Source organism: Oryctolagus cuniculus, chromosome 4, assembly GCF_964237555.1.
Source record: "Oryctolagus cuniculus chromosome 4, mOryCun1.1, whole genome shotgun sequence".
Taxonomy (NCBI): Eukaryota; Metazoa; Chordata; class Mammalia; order Lagomorpha; family Leporidae; genus Oryctolagus; species Oryctolagus cuniculus.
The window spans coordinates 69424394-69448131 of record NC_091435.1 but is presented as its reverse complement, the minus strand read 5'-3'; the positions used below and the strand labels follow the sequence as shown (position 1 = coordinate 69448131).

Here is a 23738-nt window from a genome sequence, read left to right as displayed (position 1 = left end):
TCAGAAGCCAGGAGCCAGGTGCTTCCTCCTGGTCTTCCATGCGGGTGTAGGGCCCAAGGACTTGGGCCATCCTCCACTGCACTCCCAGGCCACAGCAGAGAGTTGGACTGGAAGAGGAGCAACCGGGACAGAATCCGGTGCCCCGACTGGGACTAGAACCCTGTGTGCCGGCGCCGCAGGCGGAGGATTAGCCTAGTGAGCCGCGGCGCCGGCCTTCAGTGATGGTTTATTAAAGATAAATGTACTTAGGAGGAAGAAGGTTAAAAGGTAGAAAGTAATCACCTGAAGCTTACAATTGGTAGGAAGCAGGAAAGAGAACTATGGGATTAGAGTATTTGAGAGGTGTTTGCCCTGCCGTTCCTTTCTTTAAAGGGAGCCATGAATTAGGGAATGCAGGAGGCCTCTTGCAGTTTAGAATGACTTTTAGATGGTAACCAGGAAGAAAACACGGACCCCAGTACTACAAGCACAAAGAACCGAATTCTGCCAGCAACCAGAACAAGCCCAGAAGTAATATATTAGTTAGCCTTTTCTTTACTAAAATGAAATCCCTCAGGCAAACTGACTAAATAAAGAATAGAGGTCTGTTTTGGCTCATGATTCCGGAGGTGCAGAGTCTAGGGGCCTCATCTAGTGGTGGCCTTCTGGCCAGCAGAGTCCAGAAGTGGTGTGGTGCAGAGGACGACATGGCAAAACACCGGGAGCACTCATGTCTGCCTAAGTCTGTGTGGTCTCTTGCCCTCTCCTTTTGAGCCACCAAGATTGAGTCATGGGCTCCTAACCTGACTCCTAATCTAATCACTCCCCAAAGGCCCCTCCTCTAAATACCTTAGTCAGGTTAACTTTTCACTCTCTAACTACCGCTAACTTCAGTCTTTGGAGATTAAACTCCTGTGTGAATTCAGAGGGACAAATCCTATTCAGATTGTAGCACATAAATTCATCCTCAGAGCTTCCAGGAGTGAAGCTAGCATTAACATCTTGGTTTCAACCTTGTGAGACTGTATGTAAATAGAGAGCAAGCTCAGTCACACTGGGCCTCAACTTGTGACCACACAACTGGGAGATAATAACTGGGGGGTAGTTAAACTACTCCATTTCTGGCAGTTTGTGACAGAAGCAGAAAGCTAAAATACTTGGGGCCAGCGTTGTGGTATAGCAGGTAAAGCCACGGCCTGCCATGCCTGCCTCCTATGTGGGTGCCAATTCAAGTCTCAGCTGCTCCACTTCTGATCTAGCTCCCTGCTAATGGCCTGGGAAAAGTATCAGAAGATAGCTCAAGTATCTGGGCCCCTGCCACCCATGTGGGAGACCTGGATGAAGCTCCTGGCTCCTGGCTCATGGTTTTGGCCTGGCCTAGCCCTAGACATTGTGGCCATCTGGAGAGTGAACCAGTGGATGGAAGATCTCTGTCTTTTATGTCTCTCTGTCTCTCTGAAACTCTTTCAAATAAATAAATGAATCTTTAAATAATACTTATTTACAGATTGAAGTGTTATTGAAACTTACACACTAAAATTTTCATTTAGTAGCAGCCAGTTCATTTTGTCAGCAGTTCCAGTACCTGGCCTTCACTTATTTGGGACATCATGGCAAGAAGGGTAGTTTAGTTTCCTTTCAATACCTTCAATGTTGATTTTTATTTAAATTTATTCTGAGACTATGTTAAAAGAGAATTGTTGATTTTTTTTTCTTCTGGAATTATAAATTAAGACCAGGGGCTCTATATTGCGCATCTCTGTATCCTCTGCAGTATCCAGAACAATGCAACTTGTATTTAAATATGCTCAATAGTTTTAAGAATTAAATTAAATTGTGAAGAACCTTGAAAGCAAGGGAGGAAGTGGCATTTACATATATTTGTAGCTATTTAAACAGTTTCACCCACAGTACGTGCTAATTTGCAACCAAGCTCTGCAGTAACTGCCCTTGCCTTGCGCAATTCTTTTTAAATCTATTACTCATTATAAACAGAAAGTAAGCCTTTGTGTCCCAATGGTAAGGAATGGGAAATATACTGAGTAGTAAAATTTGGATTTTCAAAGATTTTGCAACCTAAGATTTTTCAGTTGTTTGACTCTTAGCCCTATGTCCCTAGTCCCAGGGATTGTATATTCTATATTCAGGAGGAAGAAAAGAAGGGAGGGGGGAAGGGGTGAAGGAAGGAAACCTCAAAGGAGACAAATCAAACACCACATATGGAGGGCATGCACATCTTTTAAAAGGTAAAACGTCGTCTTGGCAACTCAGAAAAATGTTTCTGAAGTACTAAACACAAATAACACATGCATACCATGTTAGGGTCTATATTTTATTATTATTATTTGAGAGGCAGAGAGAAAGAGAATGAGAGCACAAGTTCACTCCTATCCGCTAGTTCACTTCCCAAATGCTTGCAACATCTGGGGCTGAGTTGAGATCAAAGTCAGGAACCAGGAGCTAAATCTAGGCCTCCCACATGGGCAGCAGAGATCCACTTGCTTGACCCATCACCACTGCCACCTAAGATCGCATTGGCAGGAAGCTGGAGTCACGAGTCAGTACCTGGACTTGAACCCTGCTGTGGAATGAAACGCTCATGGCTGGGATCTGTTTTTCTTGGTAATAGTTTGCATGAAAAATGTTTGGATGATGTACTGTTACCTCCGAAATCAAGAGAAGACATAATTATGATGTTTCTGCAAGAAAATGGAAGGAATGAACCCTAATGGCCAGCTGAAGGCAGTTATTACTTATATTACACTCTCCAGTGATCCTGTTGCGTTTATGTTAGTCAGCTCTTTGTTGCCATAACAAAATACATGAGGCAGGCTTCTTTATGCAGAAAAAAGGCTTATTTTGGCTTTTGGTTCTGGAAGCTCCAGGTCCAAACAGCCTCATACAGGCTTTGGTGAGGGTAATTGTTGGCTGCATCACATCATAGCAGGGTTGCAGGTTAGTGTTTATCCATGTGGTTTCTCTTTCCTTATAAAGCCACCAGGATAAAATCATGGGGCTTCCCCCTAAAAACCTAATGCAATCTTTTCACTTTCCTAAGGCCCCAGTTCCAATCACCATAATTGGATTAAGGTTGCACCCTCTTAGTGCCACTAAGCTAAAGCTTTGGGGACTAAACTTCTTCAGGAGTTGAAGGGGGGACAATAATCAAACCATAACAGCTTACTAGTTTATCTTCAGAGACCAAGAAGGTATAGTAATGCATTTGTTCAATGCTGTAGTTTTTATTTAATTCCTGTTGCAGTTGAGAATTTGATTTCTGTAGTTATGTGGCAATTCTGGGATTCCAACCTTAGAGTAGTGACACATTTGATGCAAATAAAACTGTTACTCTATTTTTGCGTGCCCTTCATGCCATAGAAAATTGTTGTGGAAACTTGGAATGCTGGTTGTGGAGAAGTGAGACTTAGAAAGAAGGATTAGGCTGGCGCTGTGGCTCACTTGGCTAATCCTCCGCCTGCAGCGCTGGCACCCTGGGTTCTAGTCCCAGTTGGGGTGCCAGATTCTGTCCCAGTTGTTCCTCTTCCAGTCCAGCTCTCTGCCAGGAAGGCAGAGGAGGATGGCCCAAGTGCTTGGGCCCTGCACCCGCATGGGAGACCTGGAGGAAGCGCCTGGCTCCTGGCTTCGGATCGGTGCAGCACGCCGGCCTTAGGGGCCATTTTTGGGGTGAACCAACGGCAAAGGAAGACCTTTCTCTCTGTCTCTCTTTCTCTCACTGTCTAACTCTGCCTGTCAAAAAAAAAAAAAAAAAAAAAAAAAAAAAAAAAAGAAAGAAAGAAGGTATAATACATGTTTTCAAGTACAGTACATGAAGAGCTGCAATGTGGACAGGGGACAGAAAGAACATCCTAACCTCCTGTCCACGACCTTTCATTGGCTTTCAATAGCCATAGAAAAAAAAGATCTAAACTTCCTAGCAAATCTTAGAGACAATTCTGTGATCTGCTGCTGGCCTCCTCTTCAATATCCATTTCACTTTCACAAGTCCTTCCAGTTGACCACTTTCAGCCCTTCGAAAACTCAACCCTCTCATTATCTCTGAGCCTAACATACTCTTTCCCATTCTATGCCTCGCCAAATCCTATTCATCATATGAGTTTCAAATACTTCTGTCCCAACCCCCAAATAGGGTTTCAACTTCTTGATACTCATGCCCACAGCACTCCATTCTTTTATTTTTGTAGCACTTATATTTTAATTGCTTGTTTAACACCTATCTTTCTTAAAAGCAAACTATATAAAGTTATGGACCATATTCTTTTTATTCAATGTCATAACTCAGGGCCTAACATGACTTAATACATAGAAAATATGCCCAGTAAACATTTAGAATTGAAGCTGTCATAAACCAGGGGGATTTGACTATGTGAAGAGGAAGAGGGAGGGATGAACCAAAGGAAGAATGGCAGAGGGCTAATTTTAGTGGTGAGGCACTTGGGGAAGATAGGCTTGGATGGTATGTCTCACTGTGGACCTCTGGAAAGCCAGAGTACACGTGGTGACAAGTTGGCCTAAAAGGGGGGAATCTGTGATTTTAATTTGCTCCCACTGGTGGGTCATCTTGGCTACCGTGCAAACAGGATTACTAACCGCATGGTGTTTGATGTTTGTAGAGAAAATTTCAAGGAGAAAAAAGTGTTAATTTCTGTTTTTATACTATTGCCCCTTTCTGTCTCAATTAGGGACATGAAGGAACCAGATGATCAGGATACTGATGAGGGGAGATCAGAAAGATCAAAGAGTGATGGGAAGCAGTCTTCTAAACGTAAGTGAAGATGATAATATATACTTACATTTTTGCTATTAAATTTAGGCAAAATAATTTCTAAAGAGTACATATCTGAATTTCTAAAACCGAAATGGTTTTCTACTTATTTCTGTGTGTTCCTTTTTCTAGTTTGTGAAGTAGACCTTGGGTAATTGATACTTTTACTTTTCTTTTTTGTTATCTTCATATATGTATTGAAAGTATACATTTCCTTCTTTTTTTTCCACCAGAAACCTTTTATTTATGGAATACAAACTTTATGCATTTCATAGATACTTTAAGAAGATAGTGATTCTTCCCACCGTACCACCCTTCCACCCACCGCTCCCACACTTCTTCCTCCTCCCTCTCCTATTCCCTTTCTTATGTTTTACAAGGATCTATTTTCAATTAACTTTATTCACATACTATTAACTCTATACTAAGTAAAAAATTCAACAAATTATATGAAAAAAACCTGTTGCTCAACAGGTGGGCTGTTACAAGTCATCTCGAAATATTAATTTCAGTCCTGGGGTTGGCGCTGTGGTATAGCAGGTAAAGCCACTGCCTGCAGTGCCAGCATCCCATAAGGGTGCTGGTTCGAGTCCTGGTTGCTCCACTTCTGATACAGCTCTCTGCTGTGGCCTGGAAAAGCAGTGGAAGATGGCCCAAGTGCTTGGACCCCTGCACCCACATGGGAGACCCAGAGGAAGCACCTGGCTCCTGGCTTTGGTTCGGTGTAGCTCCAGCCATTGTGGCCAATTGGGGAGTGAACCAGCAGATGGAAGACCTCTCTCTCTGCCTCTCAATCTCTGTGTAACTCTTTCAAATAAATAAGATAAATCTTTAAAAAAAAAATTCAGTCCTATGGATTACCTTTTAAGTGCTCTATTAGTTATCACAGATCAGGGAGAACAGATGGTATTTTTCTTTTTGACTGGCTTATTTTACTAAGTATGATGCTTTCCAGTATCATCCATTTTGTAGTGAACAAGTTTTTTTTTTTACTACCGTATAGTATTCCATGGTGTTTATATCCCATAATTTTTTTTTATCCAGTCTTCAGTTGGTAAGCATTTGGGTTGATTCCTTATCTTAGCTATTGTGAAATGGACTGCAGTAAACATGGGGTACCGATAACTGTTTCAGATGCTGATTTCATTTCCCTTGGGTAAATTCCCAGGAGTAGGATGACTGGGTCATATGGTAGGTCTATATTCAAATTTCTGCGGTATCTCTATACTGTCTTCCATAGTGGCTGCACCAGTTTACATTTCCACCAACAGTGGATTAGGGTACCTTTTTCCCCACATCCTCATCAGCATTTGTTGTTTGTTGATCTCTGTATGAAAGCCATTCTAACCGGGGTTAGGTGAAACCTCATTATGGTTTTGATTTGCATTTCCCTGATTGCTAGTGATCCTGAGTATTTATCATGTGTCCTTTGGCCACTTTGATTTCCCCTTTTGAAAACTGTTTGTTTAAGTCTTTTGCCCATTTCTTAACTGTGTTGTTTGTTTTGTTGTTGTTGAGTTTCTTGAACTCTTTATATATTCTGGTTATTAATCTTTTGTCAGTTGCATGGTTTGTAAATAATTTCTCCCATTCTGTAAGTTGCCTCTTCACTTTCCTGAGTGTTTCTTTTGCAGTCAGAAGCTTCTCAATTTAATGTAAAACCATTTGTCAGTTTTGGTTTTGATTGCCTGTGCTCTAGGGTCTTTTCCAAGAACCCTTTGCCTGTGCCAGTGTCTTGCAGGGTTTCCCCAATGTTTAATAATTTAAGGTTACTGGGTCATAGATTTAGGTCTTTAATCCATTTTGAGTGGATTTTTGTATAAGGTTTAAGCCAGGGTCCTGATTCATACTTCTGCATGTAGAGATCCAGTTTTCCCAGGACCATTTGTTGAAGAGACTGTCCTTGCTCCAGGGATTGATATTAGCCCCTTTGTCAAAGATAAGTTGGGTGTAGATGCATGGATTGATTTTTGGCATTTCTATTCTGTTCCATTGGTCTATCCATCTGTTTTGTACCAGTAGCAGGCTGTTTTGATTATAACTGCCTTGTAGTGTGTCTTGAAATCTGATATTATGATGACTCTGGCTTTGTTTTTGTTGTATAATATTGCTTTAGCTAGTTGGGGTTTCCTATGTTTTCATAGGAATTTCAGCATCATTTCTTATATATCTGAGGAAAATGTCCTTGGTATTTTGGTATTGTGTTGAATCTGTAAATTTTTTTTCAGTAGTAATATGGACTTTTTTTGTAAAGATTTATTTTATTTATTTGAAAGTCTGAGTTATAGAGAGAGGTAGAGACAGAGAGAGAGATGAAGATCTTTTCTGGTCATTTCTCTTAGGAGTTCTATGTGCCTTCTGTACTTTGATATCTCTTTCCCCAATTAGGGAAGTTCTCTGTAATGATTTCACCAAAAGGCCTTCTAATCCATTCTCTCTTCACATGCCTTCAGTAACTGCTAAGACCCATATGTTAGGTCATTTAATAGTATCCCATAAATCTATGACACTGTTTTTTGGATATTTTTTATTTTGCCTCACTGAATCTGTTCTTAAGGCTGTCCACCGCATTTTTTATTTGTTCTATTGAATTCTTCATTTCCAATATTTTGTTTTGATTTCTCTTTAAAATCTCAATTTTGTTGGAAAAATTTTCATTCATGCCATGTATGGGTGTGTTTAGTTCATGAATTTGCTTCTGATTACTTTTTTTAAAGATTTATTTTATTCAAAAGGCAGTTACACAAAGGCAGAAGCAGAGAGAGAGAGAGAGAGATCTTCCATCCGATGGTTTACTCCCCAGATGGCCACAATGACTGGAGCTGCACCAATCTGAAGCCACGAGCTTCTTCCGGGTCTTCCATGTGCATGCAGGGGCCCAAGGACTTAGGCCATCTGTACTGCTTTCCCAGGCAGTAGCAGAGAGCTGGATCAGATGTGGAGCAGCTAGGACTTGAACTGGCATCCATATGGAATGCTGGCACTATAGGTGGTGGCTTTACCTGCTACGTCACAGCGCTGGCCCCTCTGATTACTTCTAAGTAATCCTACAATCAGGTTTTTGAATTCCATTTCTGGCATTTAATTAATCTGTTCATCTTCACATTCTAATATTGAAGTGTTGTGTTCTTTTCGGGGGGCGTCATGTTATCTTCCTTATTCTTAGTTCTTGAGTTACTGAGTTTATTATTTGGCATTTGTAGAGATACTTGTTGTTTTTTTTTCCCCCATGTAATGGCTTTTATGTTTAAACTATGCCTCGTGGGATAGTAGAATGTCTGCTCTTTCAGTGAATACCCAGAGACATGTTCTGGGTGTGGACCAGGAACTCTGTTTAATGCTCCAGGATGAGGGGAGAGTCCAAGGTGACACCCAAATTGGGCTTGGTAATTTTTTTTTTTTTTAATCAGGGGAGAGGTTTATTCACCTCTGTTGGCATATTCTCTCACTCACTTCCTCTCCTCAAAGGAGACCAGTGCCTGGGCACTAGCCCTTGTGGGTACAGTTTTCATGCATATTACCATAAGCACCACACAAAGGATCCATGCAGTTCTCTGTGTTAACATGTATCCTGCAGCAGTGACCCTCACCAGGGAATCAGGGATCCCCAAGCAAGTGGAGCAGCCCAGAGTGCCTACCCTAAGTCACAGCCAAGGTGTTTTCACAATACAGACACACAAGGTTCCCATAGTTACAAGCTTCCAGCCCCCGTCAATGCTCCCAGCCAAACTCAGCTGTCTCCCCTTGGCTGGTTGCTGGTTGTGGGGACAGAAGCTGGAGCAGCTGTTACTTATGTCCAAAATGGTTTATTCCCTCTCTTGGCTAGTTACATGATGCCAGTGCTGGGTAGTCAGCAAAAGAGAGACACGCCCCCTTTTTTTCCCCTCTAGGTTGCCAGGTACACTGTCCTCCAGATTCCAAGCTGGACTCTCATTGGGCTCTTCCTAGAGCTTTGTTGCCAGTGGCTTAGGCTGCTGCAGTCTGGTCTCATCTCACTCCACAGCTTATGCTGAGGCTGGGGTCTTGAGCTGTGCACGTCCAAACCCTCGATGTAGATTCACAGTGTCCATTTAATTCGCATAGAGTTTACTCTGCCCTTTTATCCCTAACCCTTCCCTGAGATTGCACTCTTTCCACTTCTTTTTTGCCCTAGACTACAACAGTAAGCTCCCTCCCAGTTCTGCTATCTTGAACATTTCCCTCTGAGCACTTAGTTGAATTCTACAAATTTTTATGTTGTATTTTTTATGTTTATTCTATAAATTTTAATGTTATATTTGAATTATAATTCGATTTGAAATATTTTTAATGTTCATTGTTGATTTCTACTTGACTTAGGCATTATAGTTATTTGTGTTATTTAGTTTCCAAGTATTTTGTGGTATTTTCCAGTTATTTATTGTTATTGATTTCTAATTTACTTCTGTTATGATCAGAGAGCTTATATATTGTTATGATTTAAATTCTTTTGAATTTATAGACTTTTGTCACAGCATGTGATCAGTCTTGGAGAATGGCCCATGTGTTCTTCAATGTGTCCTATATTGGCAGGGGTAATTTTTATAAATACCAGGTCAAGATGGTGGATAGTTGTGATCAGATCATGTATGTTTCCACTAAATTTTGACTAGATGTTTTATCAGTTACTAAAAGCAGATGTAAACTGACACTATGAGAAACAATGACTTGATCAGCTCTTGTGGTGACTGTTGAGGAACAGCTTACTATTTTTTTTTTTAGTGTTTTCTTTTTCTACTTAATACCATTGGTTGAACTCTTTAATTAACACACAATTATTGTTAGGTGTTTAAATTCGACTGAAAACTGATCCATGTTTTAAAAAAAAAAAGAGTGGGAATAAGAGAGGGAGGTGATATACAGTTCGGCACATGCTCACTCAGACTTACTCCTAATGGTAGAGCTAGAAACGTGCCATGGGACTCCAAATTCCATTAAGTTGGCATGTACCAATGCCATCTTACTAGTTAAAGCAATCAGTTTAAGTTCATAATTGATCATAAGGATAGGATTAAGTGTCAAAGAATCACATAAATAAGACCAGTGCCTGCTAATAATAATTGATAGAATTAAAAAGGAAAGAATAACCCAACATGGGAAGTGGGATACACAACAGACTCATAGAATGGCAAATGCCCTAAACAGCACTCTGGCCTCAGGCATTTGGATCTGGCTAAAAAGCTCATGAGAATTTCTCAGGTGTGGAAAGCCAAGACACTGTGACAAAAAATGACCTAAATGAAAGATCTCTGCAAGTGAGATCCCAGGGAAAGAATGGACCATCAAAGAAGGAGGCACCTTTCTCTGAAGGGAGGAGAGAACTTCCACTTTGATTATGGCCTTGTCTAAATAAGGTCGGAGGCTGGCACCTTGGCTCACTAGGCTAATCCTCTGCCTGCGGCGCTGGCACCCCAGGTTCTAGTCCCAGTTGGGGCACTGGGTATTAGTCCTGGTTGCTCCTCTTCCAGTCCAACTCTCTGCTGTAGCCCAGGAGGGCAGCAGAGGATAGCCCAAGTACTTGGGTCCCTGCACCCGCTTGGGAGACCGGGAGGAAGTACCTGGCTCCTGGCTTCGGATTGGCGCAGCACTGGCCGTGGCGGCCATTAGGGGAGTGAACCAACGGAAGGAAGACCTTTCTCTCTGTCTCTCTCTCTCACTGTCTATAACTCTTTCTCTCTCACTGTCTAACTCTGCCTGGCAAATAAATAAATAAATACATAAGGTCAGAGTTTGTGAACTCAAGAGGCTTCCACAGCCTTGGCACCTCATGACAAGCGCCTCGGTTGATTACTGACATATAAATAAGAATATCAATTGTTAAATCAATAACAGGAGTCATTGTGTACTTGCTCCCCATGTAGGATCTCTGTCCTTAGTGTGTTGAACTATGCGAATTAATGGAAAAACTAGTCTTCAAACAGTACTCTATATTTTGTGTGTCTCTGTGGGTGCAATTTGTTGCAATCTTTACTTAGTATATACTAAGTTGATCTTCTGTATATAAAGATAATTAAAAATGAATCTTAATGAAGAATGGGATGGGAGAGGAAGTGGAAGATGGGATGGTTTGTGGGTGGGAGAGTGGTTATATGGGGAAAAACCTCTATAATCCAAAAGTTGTACTTTCGAAATTTATATTTATTAAGTAGAAGTTTTCTTAAAAAAAAAAAAAAAGGTGTAACTGTAATATAAACTCTGAGTAGACTGAACTGTTAAGGTTACATTTTGTAATGCTTGAAGCAGCCACTATAAAAACAAGAAAGAAATTAAACTAGCGTTCTAAAAATAAATAATATAAAAGAATAATAATAAAAATCTAAAAGAAAACATGAGATGAGGAATAGAGTGCCAAAAGGAGGGATTACAAGAGAAAAATAAAATATCAAATGTTTTTTGTTAATTATAAATATTAATTATAACAAAACCCAGCTATATCAAGAATGACATTAATTGTTAATGGATTAATATTCACATAAGAAGGTAGATATTGTCAAAATTACTAATAAATGCAAGAACTAACTATATAAATAAGTTGAATATAAATAGAAGGCAAAGGTATATCATGTAAACAGCATAAGAAGGCTGATTTGGCTAAGTGTTTAACATTTTATTTTAGAATAAATTTATGAAACAAAAATTGTGAGGTAGTAATATAGAGTTCCCATAAACCTCTCACTCAATCTTCCCATTAACATCTCATATGAACCACACTCAGCATTACCTCCCCCCCCCCTTTAATTTTATTTATTTGAGAGGTAGAGTTACAGACAGTGAGAGGGAGAGACAGAGAGAAAAGACTTACATCTGCTGGTTCACTCCCCAAATAGCCGCAATGGCTGGCATTGGGCTGATCTGAAACCAGGAACCAGGCGCTTCTTCCACGTCTCCCACATGGATGCAGGGGCCCAAGCACTTGGACCATCTTCTACTTTTTTCCCAGGCCATAGCAGAGAGCTGGATTGGAAGAGGGGCAGCTGGGTCTAGAACTGGTGGCTATATGGGATGCTGGTACCTCAGGCGGAGGATTAACCTACTGCGCCACAGTGTTGCCCCCCCCCCCAACCCAAAACCTTTTCTCCCTTCCATCCCTCCCATCCTCGAGTAATCAATATTCTATGTTTGGATAGAGTTTTTTTTTTTTAAAGATTTATTTATTTTTATTTGAAGGGCAGAACTACAGAGAGGCAGAGGCAGAGAGAGAGAAAGGTCTTCCATCCACTGGTTCACCCCCCAGATGGCCGCAATAGCCGTAGATGTGCTGATCCAAAGCCAGGACCCAGGAGCTTCTTCTGGGTCTCCCACGTGGGTGCAGGGGCCCAAGGACTTCTACTGCTCCCCCAGGCTGTAGCAGAGAGCTGGTGGCAAGTGGAGCAGCCAAGTCTCAAACCAGTGCCTATATGGGATGCCAGCACAGCAGGTGGCAGCTTACCTGCTATGCCACAGCACCGGTCCCATGGATAGAGTTTGGAGGTTTTTTTTTTTTTTTTAATTTTAGCTTCCATGTATAAGACAGAACATGTGGTATTTCTGTTTCTGGGTCTGGCATATTTCACTCAACATGATGTCCTCCAGTTCCATCCATTTTGCTGCAAATGATAGTATTTCATTCTTTTTTAAAATAACTAAATATTATTCCATTGTACCTAAATACCACATTTTCTTTATCCAAACATCCAATGATAGATACTTTGGTTGCTTCCATATGTTGACTATTGTAAACAGATAACTGATACAATGAGTTTTTGTCTTATATAAATGTACATGTATACATATATGTATATGTGTGTTTGTGTGTGTGTGTGTGTGTATGTATACACATACAGTAGTGGATTCCTGGATCATATGGCAGTACTATTTCTAGCTTTTAAAGAAATTGGACTGACTATATTAATATCAGATAAAATAGATTTCAAAGCAAAGAGTGTTACCAGTGACAAAGTGGGACACTCCACAACGAGAAAGGATCAATTCATTAGGAAGACATAACAAATATAAATATATATGCTCATAATAACAGCATCACAATCCATGAAGCAAAAATAGAATTAAAGTAAAATTAAATAATTCCACATTTGTATTAGGAATAGTCTGATACTAGTTACTTCATAGTGACCAAAATGGAAGTCTCAAGTATTAATATTTGCATATTGTTGAATGCACTAACCATGCCAAACCTTTAAAATTATAACAAATTTGGGGCTGGTGCTGTGGTGCAGTGGGTTAACACCCTGGCCTGAAGCGCCAGCATCCCATATGGACACCGGTTCAAGACCCAGCTGTTCCACTTCTGATCCAGCTCTCTGCTGTGGCCTGGGAAAGCAGTAGAAGATGGCCCAAGTCCTTGGGCTCCTGCACCCACTTGGGTGACCTGGAAGAGCTCCTGGCTCCTGGCTTCAGATCAGTGCAGTTCTGGAAGGTGTGGCCATTTGGGGAGTGAACCAGTGGATGGAAGACCTCTCTCTCTCTCTCTCTCTCTCTCTCTCTCTGCCTCTCCTCTCTCTGTGTAACTCTGAATTTTAAGTAAATAAATAAATCTTTTAAAAAATTATAACAAATTCTAGGTAGCTGTTAAAGATTTTCTGTGGACATAATCGTATCATTTATAAGCTTTCTCATTGTGTTCCCAATCTCATGGAGAGATTGGGGGTAAATAAGGAGTCATAGAAGAAAACTGTAGGGGCTAATGTCATGGTGTAGCAGTTTAAGCTGCCACCTGCAAGTGCCAATATCCCATGTGGGCACTAGAGTCCTGGCTGCTACTCTTCTGATCCAGCTCCTTGCTAATGGCTTGGGAAAGGCAGCATGCTTGGGCTCCTGCACCCATGTTGGAGGCCTGGGCTCCTGGCTCCTGGCTCCTGGCTTTCGCTTGGCTCAGAGCTGGTCCAGCCCTGGCCATTCTGGCCATTTGTGGAGTGAGCCAGCAGATGCAAGAGTTCTCTCTTTATGTCTTTCCCTCTCTCTCTCTTTCTCTGTAATTCTGCCTTTCAAATAAATAAAATAAATAATAAATAAAAAAAGAAGCAAACTATATTTGTAGGAGGCTTTGTGTCTCTGTGGTCACTGAAGAGAAGCCCCACAGCTTCCAGTTTCTACTGGCAAAAAGGAAGAAAAAGCTGAAGGAACTCACATATAAAATCCCAGGTCATAAAACAAACTCCAGCTCATTCTTTCTAAAGCTGCAGCTTTGATGTCCTATCTCTTTGGTCACCTCTCTTTGCTTCCTCCTGCACTTGTCCTTTCTTTTATATATATAATATAATATATATATTTTGTTTATTTGAAAGACAGTTACAGAGAGAGGTAGAGACAGAGAGAGGTCCTCCATCCGCTGGTTCACTCCCCAGATGGCTGCAACGGCCGGAGCTGTGCCGATCTGAAGCCAGGAGCCAGGAGCTTCTTCCAGGTCTCCCACATGGGTGCAGGGGCCCAAGGACTTGGGCCATCTTCTACTGATTTCCCAGGCCACAGCAGAGAGCTGGATTAGAAGTGAAGCAGCAAGGTCTCGAACCAGTGCCCGTATGGGATGCCGGCACTTCAGGCCAGGGCGTTAACCCGCTGTGCCACAGTGCCAGCCCTGCACTTGTCCTTTTTCAGTCTCCATTGTTTGGCTAGCCGGCCCTGCCTCCCATGTGGATTTGGAATTTTTATTGCTTCTAGTTCGACAAATTAATGGTTTGTGGTTTTGGGTATTCACGCTCAACAATGATTTTAGATTATTTACAAGAATGGAAGAAAAGGCAAGTGCTGATTTATAATTCATACCATAAGCTTCCTACCAGTCTGTTAGGGGATTATGTTTTTTAAATTTTTATTAATATAAAGATAACAGATTTCATGTCTCTCATAGGTACTATTTTAAGAAGATAACCATAATACCCCCTGCCTCTCCCTTTCCCTCTATCAATATTTTTTAAAGGTTTAAAATTTTTTGCAAATACATAATTTAAGTCCACTCTATAATCACGAGCTTAAAGTACTATTAACCATAATATTCAACAAGTAGAATGTATAAAGACCACAGTTCCACAGGAGTATAGCTATCAACATGTTGCCTAGGTCTCCTTCTTTGCCACCTGATCTAATTTGTTATTTCCTGCCACATGAGTTTTTTTCCAAATTCCACCTTTTCCATCATCTCCCAGTCTCAGAATATCCATTTTTAAAGAAAATTATTGGGGCCGGTGCTGTGGCATAGTGGGTAAAACTGCCGCCTGCAGTGCCGGCATCAGTTTGAGACCTGGCTACTCCACTTCCTTTCCAGCTCTCTGCTATGGCCTGGGAAAGCAGTAGAAGATGGCCCAGGTCCTTGGGCCCCTGCACTCACATGGGAAGACCTGGAGGAAGCTCCTGGCTCCCGGCTCCTGGCTTCGGATTGGAGCAACTCTGGCCGTTGCAGCCAACTGGGGAGTGAATTAGCAGATGGAAGACCTCTCTTTTTCTGCCTCTCCTTCTCTCTCTATGTAACTCTGACTTTCAAATAAATAAATCTTAAAAAAAAAAAAGAAAAGAAAATTATCTGTTCTCCTTCATCTGTATTCTCTTTTAATTCCTTTATCCTCATCTTAGTTAGCAGCCTTAACTCATTTTTTTGTCAGTTTTAACTCCTCTTCTGAGAGTGGGCCCACAGTTAAGAGCATTAAGCTTGTAACACCCTAATCTTCAGATGAGGAAATAGTCTTTGCTTGTCACAAGAACCTCAGCTATTATGTAAGGTTAGATATTCAGAGCCTTCCTTTGGGGAACCCGGCCTGTATGTTTGACCTATTTAGGTACTCACGATTACTTCCTTTCATTCAAATATATGAACCTGTCCGTTGTCCAGCTGATTGGCTTGACGTGGCTTTTCTCATTCATATCAGTCTTGGGCCTTGTCCCTAATCTTTTAGCCTCGTCTGAGATAGATCTACTAGTTTGCTCTCGGACTTTTGACACTTATTTCTTGTTCTTCTAAAACTTCTGAAAGTTCACACAGCCCTTTCTATTAACTGTTTTTATATTATATATTTTAACCATAGCTATGTATGAATCTGAGATCTGAATGTTGGCTTATACTTGGGACATTTCTACTCCCATCCTTATTCTCTTTGTCTCCTAACTTGTCCCAGAGTCAGTATTCTGGCATGTCACTTCAGAGAGAAATAATCATGCTCAGAGAAGGTTGTTCTTGAATAAGCATTATTTAATGTGATGTGTCGTCTATAAATGTTGATAAAACTGAATTGAATTGAAAAGATGATCATGATGTAGGCTAGGGTGTTTTAATTTTTACTTCAGGTTCTTGTCTGACACATAGATAAGCATTCTAAATGCAGGCATGTATTAGGTGCACAAAGTAGTAACAAAATTTATAGGTGAGAAAGTGAACCACATACACTTGTGAGTGTGGTTTGCCCACACTAAGAAGTACCTGTCATGAGTCGGTGGTAGGCTAAAGGATTGTCCAAAGGAAGGAGGGGAGGGAGAAAAGGGAGGGAGAGGTCCCACCTGTGCAGCACCTCCAGCTGTGGTCTGTGGTAAGAGACAGAGCCCCTCCTAGTTGGCCTCTTTTATGAGGTAGGGGTGGTGGCTCTACAGGCATAACGATACCTAGAAAGTATATGACACCTCCACAAATTCCAGGTGGAGCATTTAATGCCTATATTTTCATGGTGCCCCCCCCTCCCCCAGGTCCTAGATGAAGCAGATGCCTCCCAGGAAAGGGGATGTTTTGATTGACAAGTTGATTGACAAGTAGGAGGATAGTATTACATAGAACTGTCAGTTCAGCAGATCTAAACTACCTACTATCTATGATTCCCACATTAATAGCAACATACTAACCATTTTTTTAACCTTTTCAGTTTTTGTAAGTATGCATTGATAAGGAAATAGACTGAAAAGAAAATAAAAATGGAGATTAACTCACAGAACAGGCTCTCTGATTTTATGATTACAAAACTGATCAAATAAACTGATTCTTCTAGGAATATTTTAGTAATAAAACTCATTAAATTTAGAGCACAAATTGGAGATGTTAGCTACTTTAAAGTAAGAAAATATTTAACTTAAAATGTAGAATTTATTTTAAAAATTATTTTGAATAGCTGCTGCAAAAGAAGATGCCACAGAAGAAGCATTGACTGAAGGCGAAGAATCATATTTAGAGGAAAAAGACTCAGATGAGGAAGATTTAGAAGGAAGTTCAAGTTCAATTCAAGATGATTATTTAGAAAACATTAGACGTAAGTATTATTTGTTTTCTGCCAGTAGTTATCAGTGTTGAAAAGATAAATTACCTAGACAAATTAAACAGTTGTGAATCCATGAAAAGGAAAAACTGCAGGATATGGAGACAAAGGTACTTCATAAAGTTTGTGGAAAATGTAATTTTTTTAAAGGTTTAAAAGCAAGATTTATTAGAGTCAAAGACCTTCAGCCATAGTGGCATGGAGGTGGGGCTTCCAAGAGAGGAAAATACCCAAAGGACCCACTGGCACTGGGGTTTTTAAGTACAATTTTGAAGGAAAAAAAAAAATGGCAATCAGATTGACATTCAGTTACCAGGAGGGGACAAAACGGATCAAAAGACCTGATTTACAATTCTTTCTCTTATCTGGCTTGCTCAAGAGAAAACAAAAAAACATCCAGAAGGGTGGGATAGGTAACTGGTTTTCACAATAAACTGTGATCACCACTCCCTTGCTATTCCCATGATAAATTCGGAGATTCTGAAGGAAAGAGGACATTCTGTTCTTGCTAAAGATAACCTTTTGGTGGAAAGCAGCACTCTACACCCCAGATTCTACTGGGAACACCCTGCCTGCCTATTAACCCATCTGACTCCTTACATTTCCCCTCAACAAGAATGGACCCTAACATCTGTTAGGGGGACTGGGCGATGATTGCTCTGGCTGCTTCATCTTGAAAAAGGGCATTGTTGGGAAGGGCAGTCAAGACAGGGTGCCAGCAGGAGGTGACTTCTCAGCAGGTGGAGGCTTCACTGGGGGCGGGGGTGGGGGCGGGAGGGGGGCCAGCAGTGCCAGCTTGCAGAAACTGCTTCCATCTGAGGTTTCATGTGCATCGCCACCTAGATTTTTACTGTTCTAAGAAGTTTAAACTCACAGGATCAAAAAAAAGGACAGAGAGGACCTAAGAAAGGTGCAAGTTTTCCCATTGAGAGACAAATAGAAACTGACAAAAAGAGCTTGAAAATAATCAAGTGGGCTTTATGGTTTGCCAGTTATGAGGCCCAGGACTGTCTGTCTCCTCACATGGGGTACATCATAAAGGAGCTATGAACCTCCTTGGGGAAGGCACCCTGTTGACTTCCATTACCTAGCTGGCCTGGGAGGAGAGCTGGCCAGGTAAAGGCAGGTGGCATCTCTAACAGGAAAGTTACAGTTCTGCCTGCAGTGTTGCTGACCCTACTTGGCCATCCCCTGGACAGCAGTGGTTACTTTGGAAGCTGGGCCGAGTGAAGGGCTTTTCAGCTTAGAGCTAACAAGGCCTGTGGCTCTGGCCTGGAGCCCTTCAACTCCAGGGCAGTTCTGTTTCCAGCGACACAACTCTTGGCTGGCAGAGCTGCCAGAGCTCTTCATAAGCTGACTTCTCCTGAAGCCCTGGCTGTCCACATTGAAAACCAATGCAGAAGACTGGCCTGTTGAGTCTCCTTGATAGCACATCACTGTGTAAAGCAGCCATTAATTGGCCTGCCACCTATCTTTATGCTGCCTAGCTTCCTCTTCCTCCTGGTTTTGTTAAAACAGACCAGAGAAAACCCTTAAGAGGATGCAAGTCAAGGGGGTGCTCAAGTCCCATCTCTAATCTTTGATGGCCTAAACTAGCAGTCTATAATCACAGGCATGTTGATAGTGGTTTTTCTGTGAGGTAGGATAGACAATGCCTATGAGGAAGGCTATGTTCTCACTTTAAAACTTTCTCTCCTTTCATTTGGTCTGAAAGGGAGGTTTTGCCTGTTTACTATGTCCCTGACAAAGTAAATCTAGCTGTGAAATCATAACTTAAGCTCTCATTTTGGCTATGGTATTATTACAGAAAAGGGTTAGGCATCTATTTTAAAAGGTACATCTTGGAGAGTCTTTTAGAATAGAATTAGTTTCCTTGAAGAGAATAGAGAAAGTCAGGCTTCCCAGATCATTTACTGACAATAACAATATCAGATGAAAACTTAACAATTTTAATTGTTAAATAACAACTGAAAACATTTACAAAAAGGTTCAGTGCCTTCTATAAATTTCAAGAGAACATGTATTTTGAAACATTGCTTAAATTTCTTAAACACAAGTATAACTTGTTTGACCAGCAAACCTTGGGAAAATGTAATTAAAAGACAAGTTTATTTTGGTACAAATTGGAAATTCATGTATAATTTTTTTTCACAGTACTCATTTTCTATGACGTTTTGGACGACTCCTTATCTGTGTGTAGATGATGAAAGGAAAAGCATCGCACATATTCTAGAAGGATAGTTTAGCAGCCTTGTAGCTGTATATCTGCTCTCTGAGGCTCACAAAATTCTCATGCTTGATTGTCTGGGAATGAAGATAACCTAAGGAGTGCTGCACTCCAGATTAGTTAGTTCTCCAACTCTTCTTTGGGAATGACTGATGACTGCTCTTTGAGACTATGAAACCCTGACCAGAGCTCAGCATTCAACCATGATGCACACAGGCATGTTGGTTCTTTCTCCTATGCTCCCAGCATCCTATTTTCAAGCCAGTAATGGTGCTTACTCCTAGAGCATTTCAGGTTATGTTTGTTCTTCTTGTTTTGAGGAAATAGTTTTAGGATTCACCAGACACTCTCCTTAGTTTAAGTGTTTTAATTTTTTAGCATCTCAGGAAGCTCCTGCCCCAGCTTTGGAAGAGGCAGAGGATGCTGTTAAGAAGAAAATATCAGAGAGTTTCTTCTACGATTATTCAGAACTTGCTTCAATGCCTTTTGTGACTCCAGATTCGAACATACCCCTGGATCTTCTCACGCTCGTGTATCCACTTCAGTTATATATACATACTTTGGGGAATTAGTTTCTTAGATCAGGGATCGACAAACTATAGTCCAAGGACCAAGTCTGGCCTCCCATCTATTTTGAAGAATAAGGTTTTATTGCAGCACAGCCACTTTCTTTTTTTTTTTTAACTTTTATTTAATGAATATAAATTTCCAAAGTACAGCTTATGGATTACAATGGCTTCCCCCTCCATAACTTCCCTGCCACCTGCAACCCTCCTCTCTCCTGCTCCCTCTCCCCTTCCATTCACATCAAGATTCATTTTCTATTCTCTTTATATACAGAAGATCAGTTTAGCATATAGTAAGTAAAGATTTCAACAGTTTGCACCCACACAGAAACACAAAGTGTAAAATACTGTTTGAGTACTAGTTATAACATTAAATCACAATGTACAGCACATTAAGGACAGAGATCCTACATGAGGAGTAAGTGCACAGTGACTCCCGTTCTTGACTTAACAAATTAACACTCTTGTTTATGGTATCAGTAATGACCCTAGGCTCTTGTCATGAGTTGCCAAGGCTATGGAAGCCTTTTGAGTTCACCGACTCTGATCATACTTAGACAAGGTCGTAGTCAAAGTGGAAGTTCTCTCCTCCCTTCAGAGAAAGGTACCTCCTTCTTGGATGACCTGTTCTTTCCACTGGGATCTCACTTTCAGAGATCTTTCACTTAGGTGTTTGATTTTTTTTTTTTTTTTTTTTTTTTTTTTGCCAGAGTGTCTTGGCTTTCCATGCCTGAAATACTCTCATGGGCTTTTCAGCCAGATCTGCATGCCTTAAGGGCTGATTCTGAGGCCAGAGTGCACAGCCACTTTCATTCATTTGCCTGACTATGCAGCATTAGGTAGTTTTGACAAAGACCATCTGAATCACAAGGCCTAAAATATTTATTACCTGTGATTTGCTGAACAAGTTTGCTAACCCCTGCCTTAAGTAACTCCAAGGAATTTGGCCCTTAGAGAATTTGAGCTATAAATTCATGATCTTAATTAAACCAAGCTTTTTTTTTTTTCTTTTTTTTTTTCTTTTTGACAGGCAGAGTGGACAGTGAGAGAGAGAGACAGAGAGAGAAAGGTCTTCCTTTGCCGTTGGTTCACCCTCCAATGGCCGCTGCTGCAGCCGGCGCACCGCGCTGATCCGATGGCAGGAGCCAGGATCCAGGTACTTTTCCTGGTCTCCCATGGGGTGCAGGGCCCAAGCACCTGGGCCATCCTCCACTGCACTCCCTGGCCATAGCAGAGAGCTGGCCTGGAAGAGGGGCAACCGGGACAGAATCCGGCACCCCAACCGGGACTAGAACCCGGTGTGCCGGCGCCGCAAGGTGGAGGATTAGCCTATTGAGCCACGGCGCCGGCTCTAAACCAAGCTTTTGATTGATGTTAAATAATGATCAAGAGAAATGATGCTTTTCTGGCAGTTCTTTGCACAGTGGAAAAGGCTGCAGTTTGTGAGACGTGACGTGAAGGAGACCAGAGGCCTCATTCCCAGTTACCTCCTTTTCAGTTTCAAGCCAAAATTATTAGTTCAACCTCAGAATGTTATCTGAGTATGGATCTTTAACATTGGTTTTTTCCAACACTTTTCCTACCCCCTGGGTGGTTATTTTGTTTCACTTCTTTTCCTTAGCAACTTAACATGTAGACATTCTTTCGGTTATGACTGCAGAAAGCGAGCCAACCTACAGCTTCTGGACAGCAATACCGTGATGTACATCGCTGGGAACCAGCTGATCCTTCTGAATTTTAAAACCAAGGAACAGACCTACCTGCGAAGTAGCAGTGGTGAAGGAATTGGTGTCATTGGGGTATGCCTTTAATAATGTAGAAAGAACAATAACACCTTTTTTATTGTTCTAATGGCTAGCCAATAATGGTCGTGAGATGCCAGCATCATGCATGGATTACGGGATCACATTAGATGTATTTATTCTAAGGCATCTTCAACTCAGTTATTACAGCCACTGCATTTACTAACATTGTGTTTGGTGTTCATGCAATATTATATTATTATCTCATTTTTCAGAAAAGGTAACTGGGGCTCATACAGGTTCAGTGACTTCCTAATTCATGCAGCTTTTTTCACATTTAGATTAGAAGTGGAGGTGAGTGAGGATTTGATCTGAGGACTAAAGCAGGTACATAGCAATGGGAATTGGAGAAGGCAAGACAAATGTGAGCCCCACAGATAGGATGTTGAGATTGATTATGGAAATAGGATATGATGAGATATACAGAATAAAAGATAATATCAAATTTGTTTCTGCCTTGATCATTTATCTGTATATAGCATGTGTACATGATAAAAGTACCTGTCCTCAGGGCATTTCTTACAAGATTAATAGGTTTTGCAGAGATTTATCATACAACAATATGCATCCAACACTACGCAGAACACTTAATACAGGACTTAAATGAAGAATGTATAACTTTTATAAATTTAAAGAATTTAAAATCCACGTAAAGAAGCAAGACTCATATTAAAAAAAGAGGAAGGAAAGAACTAGATATATTAGTACCTGGATGTGGCAACAGCTGTGTACAGGCATTCCTGAGCCCCATATGAGGGTCATGGATTTGGGGGCAAGGAGGTCAATCAGTAACATGGGCCCTGAGTTGTACACAACCTGCAGAGGGCTAAGAACATTTAATTATCACATATTTACTTAGCACTTTATGGCCCTTGTCTTTGAACTGTTATTTTTTCCTATTTTGTAATGAAATAATTGGGTTTGTGGGCAGAAATCAGAGATGTAGTATGGTCAAGAATACTAAATCCTAATGCTCATCTACCTGGATGTTGAGCAGTTCTGTGTCCACAGGGTTCTTTTCCACGGGTGCTGCCTGGATAGTGACAAAGGCCTGACAAATACTAATGATGTATATGATTTAAAGGCCTCTCTGGCACTGTCCACATCACTTCCTCTTCTCTGAAACAGTAATCCTGTTGAGGATGAGAATTACTTTTGCAATACTATGAGAAACCTGTGAGATACACTTTTTGGACATACAAATTATCCTCCAGAAAACATAGGGTAAATTGATATGTTGAATGTAAGGTAAATGACTTATTAATTCCAGGTCTCCCCTAAAAATAAATCATCCCAATTCAACCCATAGCAGCTCCCAACCTGAATGGGCTGAAACTTTTTTATTTATAGCTGACAAGACCTATAAGGGTCAAGGATTTGAATCTTCATTCAGATTTCTGTGGGCATGTATCCTAAACAATATTTCTTTGTAAATGGGTTGTAGATAGGTATGGTCTTAACCCATTTATTCCCACCTCCTTAGGTACCACTATTCCTTAACCCCATTTGTTTCTCTCTTCTGAACCCTAGATTGAATCCTCTCTCTCAAACCTAGCGTTCTGTAGCCTGTAGACTCCATACAAGTTATTTAAACTCTGGATCAATTCACTCATCCGTGAGATAGGAATGATAATAGTATACAAGATCACAAAGGTGCTGGGAAAATTTGAAGGAATCAATGTATACAAAACAGTTACCGGCACATGATAAGAACTCAGCAAGTGTTATCTGTATTCAGTATTACCATTATCTCACAGAGTGAGTATCTACTCCATAAACCCAAGGCTGTTAAAGTGAAGGGAATTTACTTGAATAGAAGGGTAAGAAGCACTTGCCAGTAGGAAGTCAGACTATCACAGGTTTGATGGCACCCAAGAATGGAGGGAAGGGAAATGAGCTTCAGTATTGTCTGTTTGCTTGTTTGTTTTTAACTTTTATTTAATGAATATAAATTTCCAAAGTACAGCTTATGGATTACAATGGCTTCCCCCTCCATAACTTCCCTACCACCTGCAACCCTCCCCTTTCCTGCTCTCTCTCTCCTTCCATTCACATCAAGATTCATTTTCTATTCTCTTTATATACAGAAGATCAGTTTAGCATATAGTAAGTAAAGATTTCAACAGTTTGCACCCA

The 23738-nt window shown here is 40.9% G+C and overlaps 1 protein-coding gene across 7 annotated transcripts in view; it reads left to right on the top strand.

The window, feature by feature from the left end:
- CFAP44 (cilia and flagella associated protein 44) overlaps window positions 1-23738 on the top strand; it is a 133890-nt gene that overhangs the window by 7261 nt on the left and 102891 nt on the right. For 5 of the 7 annotated variants that reach the window (XR_011387872.1, XR_011387873.1, XR_011387874.1 and 2 more), the window contains exons 2-5: window positions 4680-4762; window positions 16864-17001; window positions 19613-19766; window positions 21437-21599. Coding sequence is in view for 4 of the 7 variants with exons in the window: in XM_070072115.1 (XP_069928216.1) it covers window positions 4680-4762; window positions 16864-17001; window positions 19613-19766; window positions 21437-21599 (538 nt within the window). In the remaining 3 variants the exon portion in view is untranslated. Of the gene's footprint in view, window positions 1-4679; window positions 4763-16863; window positions 17002-19612; window positions 19767-20831; window positions 20957-21436; window positions 21600-23738 lie in introns of those variants that run through there. The other 2 variants (XM_070072116.1, XM_070072117.1) reach the window with 2 other exon arrangements.